The sequence below is a fragment of the Mandrillus leucophaeus genome, unplaced genomic scaffold (assembly GCF_000951045.1).
Source record: "Mandrillus leucophaeus isolate KB7577 unplaced genomic scaffold, Mleu.le_1.0 Scaffold367, whole genome shotgun sequence".
In the NCBI taxonomy this organism is placed as follows: domain Eukaryota; kingdom Metazoa; phylum Chordata; class Mammalia; order Primates; family Cercopithecidae; genus Mandrillus; species Mandrillus leucophaeus.
Genome location: NW_012103887.1, coordinates 993,188 through 1,014,232, shown reverse-complemented (window position 1 = coordinate 1,014,232; position 21,045 = coordinate 993,188). Strand labels below are relative to the sequence as shown.

The window sequence follows — 21,045 nt, the reverse complement described above, 5'->3', positions numbered from 1 at the left end:
AGCCACCGCGCCCAGCCTGTGAATAAATTTTAAACAAAGCAGCTAATCTGGATGCAGGTGGTCCTCAAGCCACAGTTTCAGAAAAAGTCTCTTACCTCTCAGATGCTATCCAAAGAGAGTTTTCTCTCACTCCGAGGAAAACGGATATAATAGTTCATGAAATTTACATAACTTTCTTCGGGGCCAGGCAAATATCCTCGAATAAGTATTTCTTCTTTAGCGTAGTAAGAATGGCTGCGTGCAACAGTAAGAATGACGGAGTACATATCTCAAAGAGATCGCATGTGGCACTCGCGGTAATAACAGCCCCATCTTCACTTTATCCCTCGGTCTCGCGGAGATGTGCAGGCGTGGCCCCCAAGCCCATTCCAGACGACACGTTTCCTTAGGTCTGCACAACATTATGGGAAAATGTACTTGTCAACATTTAAAGGTGCAGAGACTGCATGTAAAACCCGGACTGCCAGCTTCTGCGGGAAAATGAGAGAAGTCTGGCAACCCCGGCGCCTGCTCCAGCCCGGAATCGTCTGCTCTCTCTCTCCCTCCATTCACTGAATTGCAGACCTCTCGTGGCCGGACGTCCCCTCGGAACAAAACAACACACACTCCGCTCAGGCTAAGGGCTCTGCTGTCGGGATGGGAAGATCACACCAGACTCTCTCCTTCCCCTCCTGGAAGATCCCGAATCCCGAGAGGAGGGTCGGAGGTGACGCGCAGGTCGACCCCCAAGGGAACCCACCCATTAGCCTCCGCACAGCCCGCTCCTCTCACCTTCCAAGAAGGGACTCTCCTCCTCCCCTTGAACGGAGCCGATTGGGGTTGGAGAAACCCGCCCCGACGCCCCTAACTCACTGTGGCCAAAGCACCCACGGCCAGCGACGCACAACACGGGCAACCTGGCTACACCGCGCGCGAAAGGCTGACCTTTCAATTTGCGCGGGTTCCTTGCGGCCCCGCCCAGCGGATGTGACGTCAACGCGTACCCCGCAACCCGGCTCCGCCTCCTGCGGCTTCCAACAGATAGGGTCGCGTCCTGAGCCCTCCGTCTCGCTGGGCAGACAGCGGCCCACTGCCTTACGACTCCAGCTTCTGCTGCCGGCCCGAACCCCTGCGGCTTCTTGAGGGACCGAGTGGCACTGGCGCTGCTGGCCGATGGTGAGCAACGCCCCGGAAGTTGGGAGTGTTTACGCCCGTCGGGGCTGCTGGGCGTTGTAGTTCTCTCCTGGGTACAGCCCCGGTTCGGGAGGCTGACGTTGATAGAGCGCCGTCGCGCGTTTGTGTTGAGGTTTTTCACACCTGGAAAAGTTGCTCAGTCCCCCTTGGCGTCATGAGTCCCATCCTAATTCCTTCATTCTCTTTAAAACGCCCGGTCGCCTCTGTACAAATCGCAATTGAATTCAGTTCACGCTGGGCTCTTTTCCCCATTGCAGTAGTAGTAGTGATTAAAATCTGTCCCTACCATTTTACCTAGAACACAGCCTCGTTTATTTTTGACATAAGTCGGGGGAAAATTAACTATATAACAAGACCTTGAAAATGGGCCTTAGAGACAAAGACTTTAAAGGCATTTTGGACTTTCATGGTCACTTGTGGCTAGGTTTCCAGTCCTCATAATACCCCAGACCTCGTCGCTGCCCTCTTAGGAATATTGTGATTTGAAAAATTGGAAGAAACCTGAGGCCAGACCACAAAGTAATGTTCTGGGCTCAGAGATCAATAGGAGTGATAATTCAGACTCAATTCAAGGTATTGAAGGGGAAGAAGTGAGCACATTGTTAAAAAATGCTCCCCATTTGATTACCTTCTTTACATCTTTCTCCCTTCTTTTAAAGTCTTTTCATGATCAATGTAACGTCTATCATGCCAATTTTTAAGGCATCTATGATGCCTTAAATTTGTTACTAAAATTGTTGAAGAGGTGCGACGTTTGGGGAATGTGTTTGGAAGAGTAGTGTTGCTTCCTCCCTGGTTCTGGTCTTTAGAGCTGGGACTAGGAGAGATGAGAAAAGTTATCTTCCCTCCCTCTTCCAAAGGCTGTGGTAGACTCACCCTAAACTAGCTTGGAGTGGACTCTTGGGGAAAGTGGGGGACAGTTTCAAACTGCAGTAGATTAAAGAGGAACTTCAATGTGGGCAGCGTGTGTTTGTAGAAAAGCCTTCTTATTTATAATCATTGGACTAACCAGCTGTAGTAACTGCTTCAGTATCTAGAATCCAGCCATGAATATGTCACACATGGGGGTCTTAGGAAGGAACCCCAGAATCAAAAAGGTGTCCATTCCAGTGTCACTGAATCTGTCATAAAACTAACATGAGAGTTTGCTGCTCTGTGAACGGTTCTTGTATTTACTATGAATTTGACTCCCAAGGTTTCAAACTGGATTCTTTGCTGCAGTGTTCAAAGACTAAAATTGAAAAAGAAACGCTAGTTACAATACGTTTCACTAACAGAATATTTTTACTCTTTGGGAGGACAAAACCATTTGCATCAATGTGTGCAGTAATTTCCTACTGCCTTAAGTGTGCCTGTCAGTTCCAGGTGGCATGGGGGACATAAAGAGATGACTTGTGTCTCCAAGGAACTGAAGGTCTAGTTCTGTAGACAAAACACATGTTTATCAAACAGTTAAGTCACAAATCGTGATGGCATGTTGTTAAATGCTGAAATAAATGGTGTATCCCATACGTTTCCAGCTTAAGACTCAGTTCCAATGTTACCAGTTTCCAAATGTCTTCCCTAAGGTGGATATTTGTTTGATATGCACACGCGGTCTGTGATGGCTCTTTTGCCCTGACGCTTCTCATACTCTTGCTGTGTTTGAATTGCCTTTGCCCTTCAATAGCCTGAAAACCTTTTGAGGTAGGGTTGCCAGATTTAGCAAATAATAATGTAGGACACCCAGAAATTTGAATTTCAGATGAACAGCAGATAAATTTTAATATATCTAATGCAATATTTGAGACATACACTACAAGAAGTCCCCATTTATCTGAAACTTAAATTTATCTGGGCATTCTGTAATTTTGTCTGGCAACCTTACTTCGAGGGCAGGGATTATGTCTATGAATTTTCACATCCAAGTAGCATTAGTGTTGATTTTAAACATTTCAAATGTATGGAGTAATACATGAGTGTCCTAGGTATGGTGCTATTATTATGGGTTTTCTGGGCTGCTCTTACTTTTTTTTTTTTAATGTCAATTAGTATTTCTTTTATTGTGAGTTATTCTGTTAATTATGGACCTCATATATATTTTTTCTTTTTATTGTTGTTATTATTATTATTATTATACTTTAAGTTCTAGGGTACATATGCACAACGTACAGGTTTGTTACATATGTATACATGTGCCATGTTGGTGTGCTGCACCCATTAACTCATCATTTACATTAGGTATATCTCCTAATGCTATCCCTCCCGCCTCCCCCTCCCCACAATAGGCCCTGATGTGTGATGTTCCCCTTCCTGTGTCCAAGTGATCTCATTGTTCAGTTCCCACCTATGAGTGAGAACATGCGGTATTTGGTTTTCTGTTCTTGCAATAGTTTGCTGAGAATGATGGTTTCCAGCTGCATCCATGTCCCTACAAAGGACATGAACTCATCCTTTTTTATGGCTGCATAGTATTCCATGGTGTATATGTACCACATTTTCTTAATTCAGTCTGTCATTGATGGACATTTGGGTTGATTCCAAGTCTTTGCTATTGTGAAGAGTGCCTCAGTAAACATACATGTGCGTGTGTCTTTATAGCAGCATGATTTATAATCCTTTGGGTATATACCCAGTAATGGGATAGCTGGGTCAAATGATATTTCTAGTTCTAGATCCTTGAGGAATCGCCACACTGTCTTCCACAATGGTCGAACTAGTTTACAGTCCCATCAACAGTGTAAAAGTGTTCCTATTTCTCCACATCCTCTCCAGCACCTGTTGTTTCCTGACTTTTTAATGATTGCCATTCTAACTGGTGTGAGATGGTATCTCATTGTGGTTTTGATTTGCATTTCTCTGATGGCGAGTGATGATGAGCATTTTTTCATGTGTCTGTTGGCTGTATGAATGTCTTCTTTTGAGAAGTGTCTGTTCATATCCTTTGCCCACTTTTTGATGGGGTTGTTTGTTTTTTTCTTGTAAATTTGTTTGAGTTCTTTGTAGGTTCTGGATATTAGCCCTTTGTCAGATGAGTAGATTGCAAAAATTTTCTCCCATTCTGTAGGTTGCCTGTTCACTCTGATGGTAGTTTCTTTTGCTGTGCAGAAGCTCTTTAGTTTAATTAAATCCCATTTGTCAATTTTGCTGCTCTTTTCTTTATTTTTAAAATTTTTTTTTTAGACAGAGTTTTGCTTTTGTTGCCCAGGCTGGAGTATGATGGTGTGATCTCAGCTCACTGCAACCTCTGCCTCCTGGGTTCAAGTGATTCTCCTGCCTCAGTCTCCCGAGTAGCTGGGATTACAGGCATGCGCCACCACGCCCGGCTAATTTTGTATTTTAAGTAGAGACGGGGTTTCTCCATGTTGGTCAGACTGGTCTCGAACTCCTGACCTCAGGTGATCTGCCCGCCTCGGCCTCCCGGAGTGCTGGGATTACAGGTGTGAGCCAGCGCGCCCCGCCAGCTCTTATGTTTAAATACTGTATCTTGTTGAAATATCAGGTTGCCTGATTTTTAATTTGGAAAATATCGTCTCCATTGTTATAGGTCAGTGTTTTCTAAAGTATGGAACATAGACAATGAGTTGGGGCCTAGTGACAGTTGCAGGTGCCCTCTGATGGCCTCCTGCCTTTGCCTGATTTCAGGCAGGGTTGCTAGAACCACAGCTGAGCAGCACCTTCCCCACCACAGACAGACAGACAGACAGACACACACACACACGCGCGCGCACACACACACACACACACACACGCATACACCAGTTATTTCTAAAAACGGACATAGGAGTGGGGATTCTTTTTAGTCAGCAGCATGAGAAGGCTTTTTCTAAAGCTCAACTTCCCTCCAAATCAGAGACATGGGAACGGGGGACAACCTCAAGTGCTGGGCAAGTCAGCATCCTCTTGTCACCTCACGTGTGACTAGGTTTTTCTTTTGCTCTGTTGAAATGAATATGGATAGGTGTTCAAAACAGTATGTATGCAGTGCAGAGGTTAAGATGATGAAGGAACTGTGCACAGTGCTGGTGAGTATTACATAAACATAGAACAGAATATCCTTTTTTTTCTGACTGATCATCAACAGCTCTGTTTTTCTGTTTAAGTAACTTATCTTTAGGCACTCATTTTTGTAGCTCAGTTTGATTGATTTTGATTTGCATTCAATTATGTTTATTTTTTTTAAATTATTTCAATCGAATGACTCTTGTGTGCATTGTATTTTTACAGTTATTTCTATTATGGCAGGTGACACAATGTTAACATGAAATTTGCTTTTTAAGTAAATTTAAGTTGAAAACCTTTAAGTAAACAATGGAACAGGTGTTTTGCAACAGTGGTAAATATGAGTAAGTGAACCTTCCGAAACAGTCATTTCTCCCATCTTTAAAATAGTCCTTCGACTTTCACCTCATTTCTCTGCTCCCATTACAGTAAAACTTTTTGAAAAAAATGCCTGTACTTGCTATCTCAAATTCCTCCATTTACTATTATAAATAGTAATATTATATTACTATTACATTATATTATATATGTAAAACAGACATATGGAAGGCATAACTCCTAAGCAAATTATCACAAAATGAACATATATTACCTCCTAAGCAAATTATCACAAAATGAACATATATTACCTCCACTCGGTCCCTCCCAGAAGACACTTTGTAGCTCATTTCTAATCACATATCTCTGTCCTAACTACTAATCTGCCTTATTACTGCAAGTGTTGCCTTGTTTGTGAAATTTATGTAAAAGAAATGATGCAGTTTTTATCCTTCAGCATTTGGCCTCTTTTACTCAACATCATGTTTGTGAGATTCATCTGTATTATCGAGAGCACCTATAGTTTGTTTTTTGTTTGCATTTCAATGTGGAATTCCATTATATAAGTACATTATAATTTATTCATTCTACTATTGATAGATATCGGAGTGGTTTCAAGATTCTGTCTATTACTACTGCTTCTATGAACATTCTTGTAACTTCATGTGCATGTGACTTCCACTCCCACTCTTCTTGCTCTTGCCCACTCTAGCCATCCAGCCTGTGTGCCATTCCTTGAATATGCCAGGTACACTCCCACCTCTAGGGCTTTGCATACACTGTTCCTTCTTCCTAGAATGCTCTTCCAACAGATAGCCCCATAGCTTGGTCCTTTACTTCTCTCAGTCATACAGATAGGTTTCTTCTCAGTGAGATATTCTTCAATTATGCTATTTAGAATTGCAATTCCTATCTCTACTTTAGGATACCTAATTTTCCTTTCGCTGATTTATTTTTCTCCATGATACATACCATAATTGGACAAATTACATATTCTGGTTATCTGTTTATCGAACACCTCTCACCTCACTATAATGAAAGCTCTATAAGGGCAGGAATTTTTGCCTATCTTCTATAACATTGTCTGGCACATAGTAAACTCCAGTAAACTCTGGTTGAATCGACAAATGAATATTGAAATTTGCTAACAGCCTAGATCTAAAATAGACACTGATGTTTTTAGAACTTAGACGTTTGGGCAATATAGCTATTTTCAGAGCTGTTTTATAGTGAAATTAAACAACTCCAAAGTTATCAGGATGAGTATTATTGGGGTAATCTAGGACGGAGAATGCGGAAAGAATAAATGCCGTCCTCATTCCCTACTGCAGAGGGAAAATGATTTTAAATAGCCTCTGTTTTTGTCCTTCACCACAAAAACTACGAAAAGCGTTTACGCAGAATGACACTTCTGAAAAATATTATCTCTGGCTCCAAAAATATACATTTTAGGGAAACTGGCATAGGTCTTTGGCAAAGCTCTCTTGGAAGTGATTGATATATTAGCATTGACATTACGTATCTGTCTAAATAATAAGTGTTACCATTAGAGTCTTGAATTATAATATTTAGGGAACAACTAGTATTTTTCAGGTTAGTTGTATATGTTTACATCCTTAATTTATTTACCACTCGTAACAATACTATGAGGATGGCACGTTTGTTATCCCCATTTTACAAGTGAGACAACTGAAGTACAAAGGGATCTGAACCCTATGTAGTTTGGCTGTGGAATCTGTGCTTTTAACTTACTTTTGGATGGTTAGCATATGCATTTATCTGTGGAGAGATAGACATTATGTTAACATTTTCAAAGTTACCAGTTGACTAAATCCCCTTTGGATGATTTGGGAAAAAGAGAGAGAAGGAACAACTTTTTTTTAGAATCTACGGTGTTTTGCATGTGCTACCTCATGTAATCCTCATAATAGCTCTGGAAGATAACTATTGCTCCCCTCATTTACAGAAGAAAAAAACGGAAGCAGAGAGAAGCAGGTAATAGTGTCATAGACCTAAAGCTTTTATGTGATGTGATTCAAATGTGATTCAGGCTGGTGTCTGTCTGACTCCAAATGGCTGTATTCCTCACTGTGACACATAGTGGGAAGAATGTACCCAGTGAATAGCGAAGATTCACAGAGGAGGAGGAGGAATACATAGTTCCAGATGGTAGCAGGCTGTTATGGAATTGTGGAATCAAAAAGACAATAGGCACAATCCTAACTGAGAATGTTTAGATCCAACGATACATTTTTCTGACCTTGGCCTTCAAAGCTACTCCCAGGTGAGCTCAAGGTGAATGAGCGGGAGAGGGCCTCTGCAATCACGGCCAGGCTAATTCTTCATTCTTGTATGAGATCTTCAATAAATCATACATCCTGGGCCCAGTGGTTCAGACCGAGGAAGCTCCTCTTCTTACTGTTGGAGCCGCACTTGCCTCTCACGATTTTCAGTGTTACCACGACTTTCTCATGGCCCAAGTGAATTCGTTTATCTCCATGCTTCAACTTTTTGCTTTTGTTTTTTAAAAAAATTAAAAATACAAAACGTTCAGAGAATACTATCCACTTTCTTGGTGAACTTGGGACTTAGTCATAGGTGTGAAATGGATATTGCTCTTTTGACTTTAATGACAAACTGTGACTTGCAATGGGATATCAGAATAATAGTTCCAAAGTGGTAAGCTGCTGAAGGACACCCACTCACTAGGTAGCAAAAAGGGACATTTCTATTGAAAACTCAGTGAAATATAATCTGGAACAATGAAACAGACATCAATACATCAACACAGTGAGAAAAACAACCAGCAACAGAATGCTTAGTGAGAAGAAATACAAGATGGAGAGGCTCAGCTAAACAAAGGCGTCACATTGATTATAAAGCTAAGAGTGGTCCTTGTGTGGTAAGTGCCAGATTCTGCATGAAGCAGCTGGTCTCAGAATCAAAGAGTAATGAATTTCTGTCCACTTACTGGTCTTTCAGCCTCCGGGGGACTTACTTAGCCAGCAGTTCTATTTTCAGAAGCAGAGGAAAAACACATGCTTTAATTCCATAATTTAAAATCTAAGAAGTATTTTTAACAAACATCTGTGGCCAGTTTTTCCATTGTTCTTTTGTATCTCTATATATACATCTATCAGTATATCTCCATAGATAGCTTCCATTATCCCTTATATACCAGCTCAGTTAAGAGCTTAATCTCTAGCCTACCTTGCTTGAATTCAAATCTGGGCTGTGTAATGTATTAGCTGTTAATTTGCTGACGTTAGAAAAAGTTCCCCATCTCTTCATTTGGGGTGACCTCGGAGCATAATGCAACCTCTGAAACAACTTAAACCCAGACCGCACTAATCTAAGTGAGCCACTGCACATTGACCCAATAATTTGATCAACAGAATAAAACGAAAATAAATAAGTTATTTTCCATTTTCCTTCTTTGAAAACTGGGAGAAACAATAGACCTAATTGAACTGCTTCATAAGATCGTGAAGATTAAATGAGATAATCTATTTAAATTGTATAGAGTCTAGTGTCTGGGTTGTGACACTCAATAGTGAAGTGAGAAAAAAACTCCAAAGCGTACTCATGGACAGCAATGTATAGTTTGTCAAGAGCTTTCACATGCATTTCCATTTGGTCGTCAGAAGACGAGGCCTGGATCATTCAGTGGCTCACCTAATATCACAGAACAAGTGGTAGAGTCAGAACCTTTTATCTAAAGGAGATATTTTCATCCTTAGATTAATGTCCTCTTCACAATCTCATACTACTTTCCTTTAAAATGAAATTGCTGTTCTTTTTTGTAATTGATTTGGCCAACTTCATTTGTAATGGAAGAATCAAAATTAGAGCCTGGGTCTGGTCCTGCAGTGTCTCGTCCTGAACCTCTGGTCTCCCTCAGGAATGACTCAGAAGGAACGAAACTGATTAAATTAAAATTTTGCTCATGCATGTTATCATTCATTTCTGAAAACTTGCTGGGATTTTAAAGAACTTTTAGTTACCTAAGGGAAGGAAATTAAATTTTACTGAGCAGAAGTCTTGGTGGCCAATGACAGAAACCCACCTCAACTTGGTTTTTGTATAAAGGGAATGCATTCCCTCTATTGTAGGCTATATAACAAACCCAGTACCTCAGAATGTGACCTTATTTGGAGATAGGGTCTTTGCAGAGGTAATCAAGTTAAAATAAGGTCATTATTGGAGGGTTGGGGGTGAGGAGCTAATCCAATCCGACTGATGTTTCTATGAGAAGGAAAAATTTGGGCAAAGATGCACATGGAGGGAAGCTGTGAGATAACACAGGGAGAAGACAACCATTTACAAGCCGGGGAGAGAAGCCTTGAACAGATCCCTTCCTCACAGCCCTCAGGAGAAGCAAACCCTGCACCTTGATCTGGGACTTCTAGCCTCCAGAACTATGAAGCAATACATTCTGATTGTTTACACCAGTCAGTTTGTGGTTGTTAGCAGCCCTAACAAACAAATACACTCTCTTGTTGCTGAAAAGTTCAGGAATAACTCAAGAATTTAGGCTCAGATGGACTTGAGGGATCAAACGATATTGTTAGGACTGGCGACTCTTCATCTCTTTTTCTTCTGTGCTGGTTTTGCCATATCTCATCAATTTAAAAATGCATGTTTTCCTTTTCTTTTTCACATGTCTGAAATCAAAATGCAATATACAATTTCTTCTTACATTTCTTTATTGTTAGTAGTGTAGAAAATAATGGTTTATCTTGTAATTAACGGCATCTTAGGAAACCTTAGAGTGTTCACAGGCAGGCTATTTATGGGGGCAAATTTGCAGCTCAAAGCTTAATATCTAAGTTACTCAGTGACTCCAGAGAACCTTTTCCCAATTGTTTCAGCAGAAGGCCCTGAGCAAATGTTCACTGGTCGTAAGTGACCTGGCTTTGCACACACTCAACCCTGGAAAGCAGGCTGGGGGAGGGGCAGGTAGACTTCAGGACACTGAAACCACATGGCCTAAGAATGGTCAAAAGGGGATTTCCCAAAAGAAAACAAAGTGCTTTTACCAGGAGAGGAAGGGCTGAATGCCCAGAAGACCTGTGTCACCACAAGTACCTGCCTGTGCCAAGGGCTGCCACAGGACTCTTGCTTGATTCTCATTACAACTCTGTGAAGCAGGAGGTATTGTCAGATCCACTTCATTCATCAGGAAACTGAGGCTCGAAGAGCCACAGACCTATAGGCAGAGCTGAATATTGCCAAATGGTTACAGAGTGCTTGCAATGTGCAAGACGCCCCCTGAGGTCTACAAATACAAGGATGAATATTGTCCTTGTGCCTGAGGAGCTCAGCCTAGAGGGGAGATAGACCCAAAGCACCAAACAGCTTACTATGAAATAAAAGGGTGCCACAACAGAAATGGGAACATAGTACTGTGAAAACGATTAAGTCTGCTTCGGCAGGAGGGGAGACCCAGTATGGAAGCGGGCGTTGGGAAAGGTTTTCTTCACACCCTAAAAACACCTTTCTTACACTTGTGGCAAATTCCAGCAGCAGAGCACTGGGAAACAGTGATCTTGTTAAACCTTGCAAAGGGCCCGGTACATGGATAGTGTTTATTAGACAGCTACAGAGTGAGTGATTACAAGGATTAAGTAGGTCTTACTCAATGAAACTAAATGTCACTGGACGTGATCTTGCTTTACAGGTCCTGGGCCTCCAGCTTTGTGGGCAGTCAGGGTATCTAAGGGTGCCATTTTGCTCCAGATTTGCAAACAGAGGGACTCATAGCTCTCAAGTTCCCGCTGTCTTTTCCTCTGAACTTTGAGCAACATTCTTCTGCTTGTTTGAGCTGTTTCATTATGAATCATCTCCCTATATTAATAAACATTTGTTTTCTAAACATTGGTTTCATGTAACTTTAAAAAAATCTTACCAGGTTGTGATAGAGCTCACTTTTATTCTGCTTTGTTTTCATAAACTAAAAAAAATATGTAATTTTATAAAATATGTAAGTTTTCATAAATCTTTGTGTCTCAGTCTATAAGAAAGTGATATGTATTTTTAATTTCTATTCTGTTGATTTTTTTTTTCTTTTTTAAAATGAAACTAGAAGCAAATCTCATTTATTCTACTAATTTTTTATGATCAAGTTTTATCACAAGACAAGGACGGGTAGCTGACTTATTCTCACGCTGATGCCCTCTGGTCTTCCTTGCTGTGTTCCCTCCCCTAGTTTGTGGAATCTCCCTTTTCCATCTAAGATATGCTCAGTATTTTATATATATATATATATATATATATATATATATATATAGAGAGAGAGAGAGAGAGAGAGAGAGAGAGAGAGTGTCAAAAATTAAAAAGGATGGAGTACTGGCTATGTTGACCAGGTTAGTACCGAACTCCTGGCCTCAAGTGATCCTCCCATCTCGGCCTCCCAAAGTGCTGGGATTACAGACCTGAGCCACCACGCCTGGCCTTCACTATCTTTTTATGAGTACCTTTATGATGTCCAGTATCCTTGTTGGTTGGACCTTTGTCCACTACTACTGATAAACCCAATTACTCTTCCAAAATGAAAATTTGAGCTCATTGAGAGTTGTTTAGGAATTGTATTTCTTTTCTACACACACCACCTATAGCTGGTCTCTCTAGGCTGAGATATTTCTGCTCACTGGAGACCAGATCATCAGTTACAGAGGCTTGGGTCAAGAAATATCTTAGTCACAGTGAACGCACTACATTCCACTGTGTATCTGTCTCCCTTAGGCATGAACTTAGATTTTTCATATCAAAATTCCTGTAAGGCAGTGTGAAATTCTGTAAATTCTTTTTGGCAAAAGCATTTCTGGGCTTGGGTAGCTCAGATATAAGTCCCTTAATCTCATTGCCATTTTATCTTTATAAGCCGATCTTCAATAACTCTGCAACTATTATAATGACTTTTTCAAACGTTCAGGTAACCTTCAGGTGTCTGTAACTCATACTGGTGAAATGCCACTATACAACTTCCTAGAAATGATCAGAACTACCTAGAAATCTTGTTTGGGGTAGAAATTGTAGTTATATATAAAGCACCTTTATTCTTGAAAAGGGCACTGGCTCTATTCATCAAAAAATCCTCAGTTTAGGTGACGTTTTGAGAGTGAACATGAGCAGAACGCAGACCATCTGTGGCTTAGGTTTTGCTGGCATGTTGCAGCCCCATTGAAGGATCTGGCTGTTGCAGTGGGAGTCCTCATGGACCACGGGTCCTGCCCACCTTTCTTTTGTCCTGTGTATTTTGTAAAGGGCTGGCTCCTACTGATGCTAGGACTTACTTTGTCACCCTTAGGTAGTATCTGTGCTTAGACTAAATGTCACATCCTTCTTTCTCGAATTACCCACTTACTGCAAGTTAAGATGCCTCCATGCCTCCTAAATCAATGTGTATCTTCTAGTAATAGAAACACATATTTTTTGGTAGTGACCACAGGAAAATACAGAAATATATCGAGAAGAAAACAAAAATCTCCAGTAATACTACTGTTATATCCAGAAATAACTACTATTAACATCTTCTGTATTTCCCGGCACTGCTGTTTTTAATGCCTGTGTGTGTATGCATATTTAAAAAATAAACTTGGCTTTATAATAGATATAAATAAAATGTTGCGTGTTTTCTCATATGTCAGTATTTCATGAGTGTTTTCCTGTGCAGTACATTTTCTTTGAACATGTCCTATTATATATTCTTTCATTATGAATGAATCATAATGATTTAACTCTGCACCTATCATTGGGTGTTTGGCTTATATTTATCTTTTATTGTTAATGGTGGGCATATTTATATCTTTATTTTCTTATCCAATAATCTACTTAGGATTAATTCCTTGTAGAGGAATTGCAGAGTTAAAAGCTTTGTTTTTATCTTAATGTTCTTGATATATACTGACAGATTGCCCTCCAGGAAGGGATTGTCAATTTAAATACCAGCTCTTACGCCTGCTTCTTTGAAAATTCTCCCCAAAATGAACGATATTTTTACTAATTTTATTTCTCTATATCATGGGTGAAAATGTTATTCACTCTTCTTTTCCGTTTTATTTCTTTGGATAATAAGAAATTAAACATTGACTCTCATGTGTTTTTTTCTTATTTACATATATTTTGTATGTTAATTCTTTCTATTCTGTTCATTTTTTTTCCCTACTAGATTCTTAAGGCTTTTCCTTCTTTTCATTTTTGTTAGACCTCAGCTACAGAGGATTGAGTTAAATGATACTCCTCTTTTCATGGAAATTATTAGCATCATTCCCTTTTATCCTGATTCCTGATTCCCATTTTCCTCTCCCTCTGCCCCACAGACACACATATGCAAGCTTCCTAGTGTGTTCAATGAATACTCTTTCAGTTATATGAATTCTTATTAAATGTGTGTTATTGTAAACTTGGCGTTTTCAATTTATATAAATCAAATGGTACTGTGTATTACATTTAATTCTACTTCTTATTTTAATTTAGTGCTCAATAGCCACATGTGGTTAGTGGCGACTATATTGGACTGTGTAGATTTGGAACATTTTCTTTATTGTAGAAAGCTCCATTGGAGAAAACTATTCTAGATATTAGATGCAGATCAATTGTAGACCTTGAGATGTCTTCTCCTGTTCTGTCAGGTGTCTGCTAAATTTGCCCATTATTCCTCTATTGTATAGAAGTCTCCAAGTTTGAGGTAAATACATTTATTGTTACCCTTATGATTTGTGCTTTGCAAATTTTGTTTAAGAAGTCTTTTCCAACCCTAGATCACCAGTATATTCTGTTATGTTACCTTCCATTAATTTTTTATAGTTTCTTCCCTTTTACATTTAGATTTTCAGTCTGTTGAAGTTCACCTTTGTTATTTGGTGTTAGGTAGAAATCTAGTTTTATTTTTTCCATACATGAATAAGTTTCACCAACATTGTCTGTTTTAAAATCTATGTCTTTTCTCCATTGATTAGTGGTGCTATTTTTATTACATATAAGTTCCCATGAGTGTATGGATCTGTTTCTGAACTCTGTCTTCTGTTTCATTGGTCTAGTTATTTGTTCTTCAAAATTCATACTTTTTATTATTGACATTGTTCTATGTCTTAGTATCTGACAGGACACATCCTGTTTTTATACTCTTCTTTTTAAAGGGTTGACCTATTTGTGGACATTTATTCTTCCAGGTAAATTTTAGAATACATTTATTTTAGTTTATCTAAAAGAAAACTGGAAGTTTGAATGAGATTGAATTCTATTTAGGCGAATTAAGTCTAACTCGAAAAACTTTGACATCTTGGATAATTAAATCAGCCTGTTTTAAACCATATATTTATACACTCATCTGTGTCCTTTATTGGCATTTAGAAGCTTCCCCCACCCCAGAGATGTTGTATATTCTGGTTCGGTTAGTCCCCATATATTTTATTGTTTTATTTCTGTAGATTGTATCTCCTTTTAAAGTTTTCTAGTTGATTATTGCTGCTACAGAGAAATGCTATGACTTTTGTAAGTTGGTCTTATAAGTGGAAACCATGCGAAAGCTTATCCATTCTTATAGTTTGTTGATCTGTAAAAACTCTTAATATTAAAAGTATTTTGCTATCTGTAGGTCATATTTATTAGAAGTATTTTCCAGGTTGTTATTTGACTCAGAATTTTATTTATGATGTATTTTTACACTTCTAAGTTTTAAATTTATCAGGTAGCAAATTCTGTTAATGCTACTTTGTCATTGTATCTATGAATTTATGCTATTTGGCAAAAGGAAGTATATTTTCCTTTTTTTTTTCTTCAGTAGTAGCAACCTGTTTTATTGTTTTCCCAAAATACAGAGTTCTTCACGGAATGCCCAAGTAGACAGAAAGTGTGTGTTGCACTTTTGATCCACTAGAGGCCAACACTTGCTTGAAAGAAACTGGCATGCCTTCCTAAATCTCCTATTTTTTTGCTCTCTGAATGGGAAGAAAGTGGCTGAAATAAAGCCTTACAGAAAATAACTAATTTCTATTTAAATTAGATGTCTAGAAATGATATAGAAAGAAGAATCTGCACAAAAAGAAAAGGCTATTTTCAAAGGCAACAAGTTATATAAAGAGGATTCAAAGCTGTTTTTAGTGGGGAAAAAAATGAAAGCAGAAAATCCAAATAAAACAGTTTCAAATATTTTAAAAATTTAACTTAGAAGAAAGAGAAAACTAAAATAGAAATAAAAAAGGTCCAACTTCTACTCAAAATACACATTTAGTGTCATTAAATAAGAAGTAGGTGACAAGAAGCTGGGCGCAGTGGCTCATGCCTGTAATCCCAACACTTTGGGAGGCCAAGGCAGATGGATCACGAGGTCAAGAGATCGAGACCATCCTGGCCAACATGGTGAAACCCTGTCTCTACTAAAAATACAAACACTTAGCCAGGCGTGGTGGTGGGCGCCTATAGTCCCAGCTACTTGGGAGGCTGAGGCAGAAGAATCACTTGAACCTGGGAGGCAGAGGCTGCAGTGAGCCGAGATTGCACTGCTGCACTCCAGCCTGGGTGACAAAAAAAAAAAAAAAAAAAAGTAGGTGACAAGAAACAGCAAACAATAATGGCTTTTTCTCCCTTTTCCTCTATGCTCTGAAAAACCAGGAGATGGGGCTAACCTGCCTCCCATTCTGTAGGGTTCCTGCACAGATAACTGGGTGGAAAACAATTCCCAAACTGAAAAAAAAATCCATTGTTTTAATTCCAATGAGGTGATCTGTAGGAAATAACCCTGTATAAGAACCAAGCTGGCTTATAAGCAGACACTGAAAAGTGATTCCTCTCTGAGGCTTATTCTTAAAATCATGTTTATCACTCAAAAGCAGACACATCTGCAGAGGGAGGGATGAAGAGAAGCAGGGAAAGAAGGAAGGAGGGAAAGAGGAAGGGCGGACCAGTACCAAGAATGGAATTCTCTTATCTATGAAAACATAAAGAACGGTGAAAAACAGTTCTTTCCATATAGACAGAGGTGCTTATAATTTAGTCCTGGAAAAAAATGATCAAGCTCAAATGATAGTCCACATGCAACACACTCTAAAAAGCAAGGTACTATTATTATGATTACAAAGGTGCATCTGCCAGCAGGGATCTTGGCTTCTGGGTGCCCTTTCATAAGTAGGGCAGCTACGTCATATCAAATATGAAAGCCGATGCTATAAAAAGAAGTTATTTTTACATCAATCGAAATAAATGCATAAAAGATTTACGTTTGTATTGAATACAAGGTACAATTTTGAAAAATCAAATGGCAACTCATCTCAGACACGCCAAGTTATATGATAAAGAACTTCCAAATGAATATGTTTTCTGCTGGCTTTTGATTTAATACCTATAACAACTGAGTACGTACAAGAGGAAGGTCACATTTACAAGGATGGACTAAAAAATACCATATGTTATTTCACAAAGTTTAGTTATTTAACTTTTAATGAATTAAATTTGTGTTCATTTATAAGAAGTATGTGCACAAGATAGAAAATGCACACACAACGAAGGGGTTTCATTGGAAAGCACTCTGCTCTCCTAAACCCATTCCCATTCCCTGATCTACCAGTGTCACCATCCACAGTTAACTGTCATTGCCACTTTCTTGCCATCGGTATGTCTGATTTTTTTTTTTTTTACAAAACTGCTAATATGCCATACAAATTGTTCCACATCTTGCCTAAAGATGCCACAACCATCACCAATAAGCACTTAACATCACATGATTTGCTCTTCAACTCAGGTCGGTTAGGTCAGAAGGAGGTGTGCTTTGTTCTAAGTTACAAAGTATTCCGCCAGAGGACAGTATCATAGTTGACTTGTCTAGTCTCCTACTGAAAGACGTTTAGATTATTTTCAGTCCTTGGCTATAAAAACAATAATCCAGTGATTTTCTGTGAACTTCTATTTTCTTTGTGGAAATATGATTTAGGAATGGAAACCTAGAAGAGAAATTGATAGGTCAAAGGTATGAGCGTTTGTTTGTTTGTTTGTTTGTTTTTGTTTGTTTTGTTTGTTTTTGTTTTTTTGTAGTCAGCTATTTAATTAGGTTCTTAAGGCATTTAGAACGCCAATTTGTGAGGATAAATTCCATTCGTCAGAGCAAACACAGGTCGCAGGTAGCCCTGGAGCTAAGGAATAGCTTTGATTTTTCGTAAAATGTGTGAGTCCGCAGCTTTCTGATCGATCTTGCACTGCCCTGTAATCTTCTATTTCTCTTTCTGTGTGAAAGATCTCACCTTCCTGGTCTGGGCTTCCGCAGCTGCTTTTTGAAGTAAGCATCAGTAAGATGTTCGGGGACTTTTACGTTGCTGATATCCATTTTGGTTGAGGTGGCAATGACAAATTTCTGGTGTTTTCTTCATAGAGGAACTCGATTGAGGGCCAGAGGTCCAGTCACAAGTAACAAGCCACTAGCCAGCTGCCTCAGGAAAACCACCGCCTTGCCCCAGCGGCCTCCATTGAGGAGGGTCAGAATGGTCCTGGGGGCAGTGCTGGCTCGCAGTTTTCTCACGTGCTGACTGAAGGGTTTGTTGCCGTGGCTCAGCAGCTTTCCAGGCACATCTTTAGTAGGATAATATCTAGGCATTTTGTGAAGTTTAACCACCCGGGTACCACCGTTCTTGTCACCACCAACCGGTTTTGTAACAGTTGCAAGAACCTTCTCCTTCTTTTTCTTTTCAACCTTGGATTTAGCGGCTGAGTACTTCCTCTTGTACATGGTCTTTCTGGAATACACGGCAGGTCGGGAATACCAGCCAATTCCTCTGACAAGGACAGGATTGCACTGCAATGGGGCTTCCCCTTCTTAGGCTTTTTAGCCTTGAGGTGACCCTTTCTCTCCTTGCCACCAGCATCAGCCTTCTTGGCTTCGGGTTTCTTCTCCTGGGTATCCGGCTTTCAACTTTTTCACCTGCCATCTTGAAAGATGGGAAAGAGAGTTTTTTTGTTTTTGTTTTTGTTTTCATGAAACGGAGTTTTGCTCTTGTTGCCCAGGCTGGAGTGCAATGGCATGATATTGGCTCACTGCAACCTCTCCCTCCAAGTGATTCTCCTGCCTCAGCCTCCTGAGTAACTGGGATTACAGGTGCCCGCCACCATGCCCAGCTAATTTTTGTATTTTCTGTAGAGATGGGGTTTCACCATCTTGGCCAGGCTGGTCTTGAACTCCCGACCTCAGGTGATCTGCCTGCCTTGGCCTCCCAAAGTGCTGGGATTACAGGCATGAGGCACCGCACCTGGTCTGGCATGAACATTTTAATGTGTACAGATACTGCCAAAATGGCCCTTCCCTGGGATAGTACCAGTCTGTATTCCCATGGGGAATGCCTTTCCCACCACATTCTCCCCAAGATTGCTTTTAATCAAATATTTTGTTCTTTTCCAATCTGATGGGAGAAAAAAAAAAAAAGAATCTTGTGGTTTTAATTTGCATTTCTCCTATTGTGGGTAAAAGTTTGACATCTTTCTATTTTAAAACTATTTGTATTTTTTGTGAGTGGATTATCGTGCTTTTGCCCATTTTTCTGTTTACCTATTTTGATTGTAAAACTTACAAAAAGTATTTGTAGATCCTTATGTAACATAGAAATTAGCCCATTGTCTGTTTTATGTGGTACAAAAATTATTTTCCTGAGTTTATTAGCAGGAATTTAAAAGTTTTAAGTAGCCAATTTTTATTTTACTTTTAAATCTTTGATGCAGCTAAAATTCATTTTAATGTAAGAAATGAAGTTGATATCTAGAATTATTTTCTTTCTCCAGACGGTTCCTCAATAATATCCAATTTAGGTTTTGACAGTTCATCTTTCCCATTGATTCAAAGGGGCCATTTCTCATAATCTGCCTTCCTGTATGCATGTATGTCGGTCTAGACTCTTTTGTTAGTTTTTTTTTTTTTTTTGGCAATGGAGTCTCACTGTTGCCCAGGCCAGTATGCAGTTGCACGAAGATCGTGCTTCTTGCAACTTCAGCCTCCTGGGCTCAAGTAATCCTCCTGCCTCAGCACTTCCCAGTAGCTGGGATTACAGACACGTGACACCATGCCCAGCTAATTTTTTTGTATTTTTAGTTGGCCAGGCTGGTCTTGAACCCCTGGCCTCAGGTGATCTGCCTGCATAGGCATCCCAAAGTGCTGGGATTACAGGTGTGAGCCACTGTGTCCGGCCTGTTGATTGGTCTTTATATCTATTGATACACTAGACATTCTGGCTACTATTGCTTTGTAATATGTTTAACTTTCTGAAAGGACTAGTACCTTCTTTTTTAGAATTTTTTTGTTCTGAAAAACATAAATATTATTATTATTATTCTCATATGAACTTTAACACAGCTTATATTTAAAGGTTTGTTGTTATTTTTATTGATCACTTGAAATGTATATATTAGTTTAGGGAGGATGTTTGTCATTATATAATAATACTAAGACTCCTGAGTCAAAACCAAATTGAGTTCTATTTAAGTCTTGTTTATCTCTGTTCAATTTTATTTTATTTTATTTTATTTTATTTTATTTTGAGACGGAGTCTTGCTCTGTTGTCTGAAGTGCAGTGACACGATCTCAGCTCACTGTAACCTCTGCCTCCTGGGTTCAAGTGATTCTCTTGCCTTAGCCTCTGAGTAGCTGGGACTACAGGCCTGTGCCACCATGCGTGGCTAAATTTTGTATTTTTAGTAGAGATGGGGTTTCACCATATCGACCAGGCTGGTCTTGAACACCTGACCTCAGGTGATTCACTCGATTCAGCCTCCCAAAGTGCTGGGATTATAGGCATGAGCCACCATATCCGGCCTCTCACTTTACCTTTTAAATTAAAAAAAAAAATGCAGATTTGAACATTTTATACAGGATTAAAATTATGTAATACAGATCTTGCATGTTTATTGTTAAGTATATTCCTAAGAATATTTTAGTCACTGTTATATACATCTTTTATTACATTATATCTATTATTTGATTGTTCTTTGTGTATTGGAAAGCTACTACTATATTTTACACTAACTTTGTACCTAGCCAGTTTACTGAATTTTTTTCTTATTTATAATGCTTTTGAGTTACTTCTCTTGGGATTTCCAGGTATTACAGTCACATCGTGTGATAATAATAGCATTTAAAACTTTTTCTGTCTTCATTTTTAAGAAGTAAGAATATACTAAGAGTAAAGTTGCAAAAGTTATCTTTGTTGTACCTAGAACCATTATTTATAGAATAAACATTTGGAATCAGAGTAAAGGTTGGGTATATATTAAAATAGTCAGGGTTGGGGGTGAGGAAGAGAGGGGAAAGAGAGAGAGAGAGATTATCAGAAAAAAAGAACAGCGAGCTCTTGGTGGTTATTAAGAAAATTAGCAGGGTGATGAAATAATCTGTACGACAGATCTCCATGACACAAGTTTACCTGTGTAACAAACTTGTACTTGGACCCCTGCACTTAAAAGAAACCCAAGAGATTAATATCTAGACTACCTTAAAAAGGAAAATTAGAAAACCTAGTTAAGAGTCAAATACATACAATGAACATGAACATTATGGATATTAACATCTGTTAAATCTTTTCAATGATGGCACCTACATTG

General features: G+C 39.2%; 1 protein-coding gene and 1 pseudogene across 1 annotated transcript in view; both read right to left on the bottom strand.

Annotated features, from left to right (window-relative positions):
- EXO1 (exonuclease 1) overlaps nucleotides 1-7,630 on the bottom strand; it is a 62,593-nt gene extending 54,963 nt beyond the window's left edge. Inside the window, exons 1-2 of the mRNA XM_011990034.1 lie at nucleotides 7,588-7,630; nucleotides 772-1,296 (exon numbers count right to left, since the gene is read on the bottom strand). Of these exons, the coding sequence (XP_011845424.1) occupies nucleotides 772-1,296; nucleotides 7,588-7,630 (568 nt within the window). The remainder of the gene's footprint in view (nucleotides 1-771; nucleotides 1,297-7,587) is intronic.
- Nucleotides 7,631-17,531: 9,901 nt separating this feature from the next.
- Nucleotides 17,532-18,389, bottom strand: LOC105546758 (annotated as a pseudogene).
- Between the last annotated feature and the right edge of the window lie 2,656 nt (nucleotides 18,390-21,045).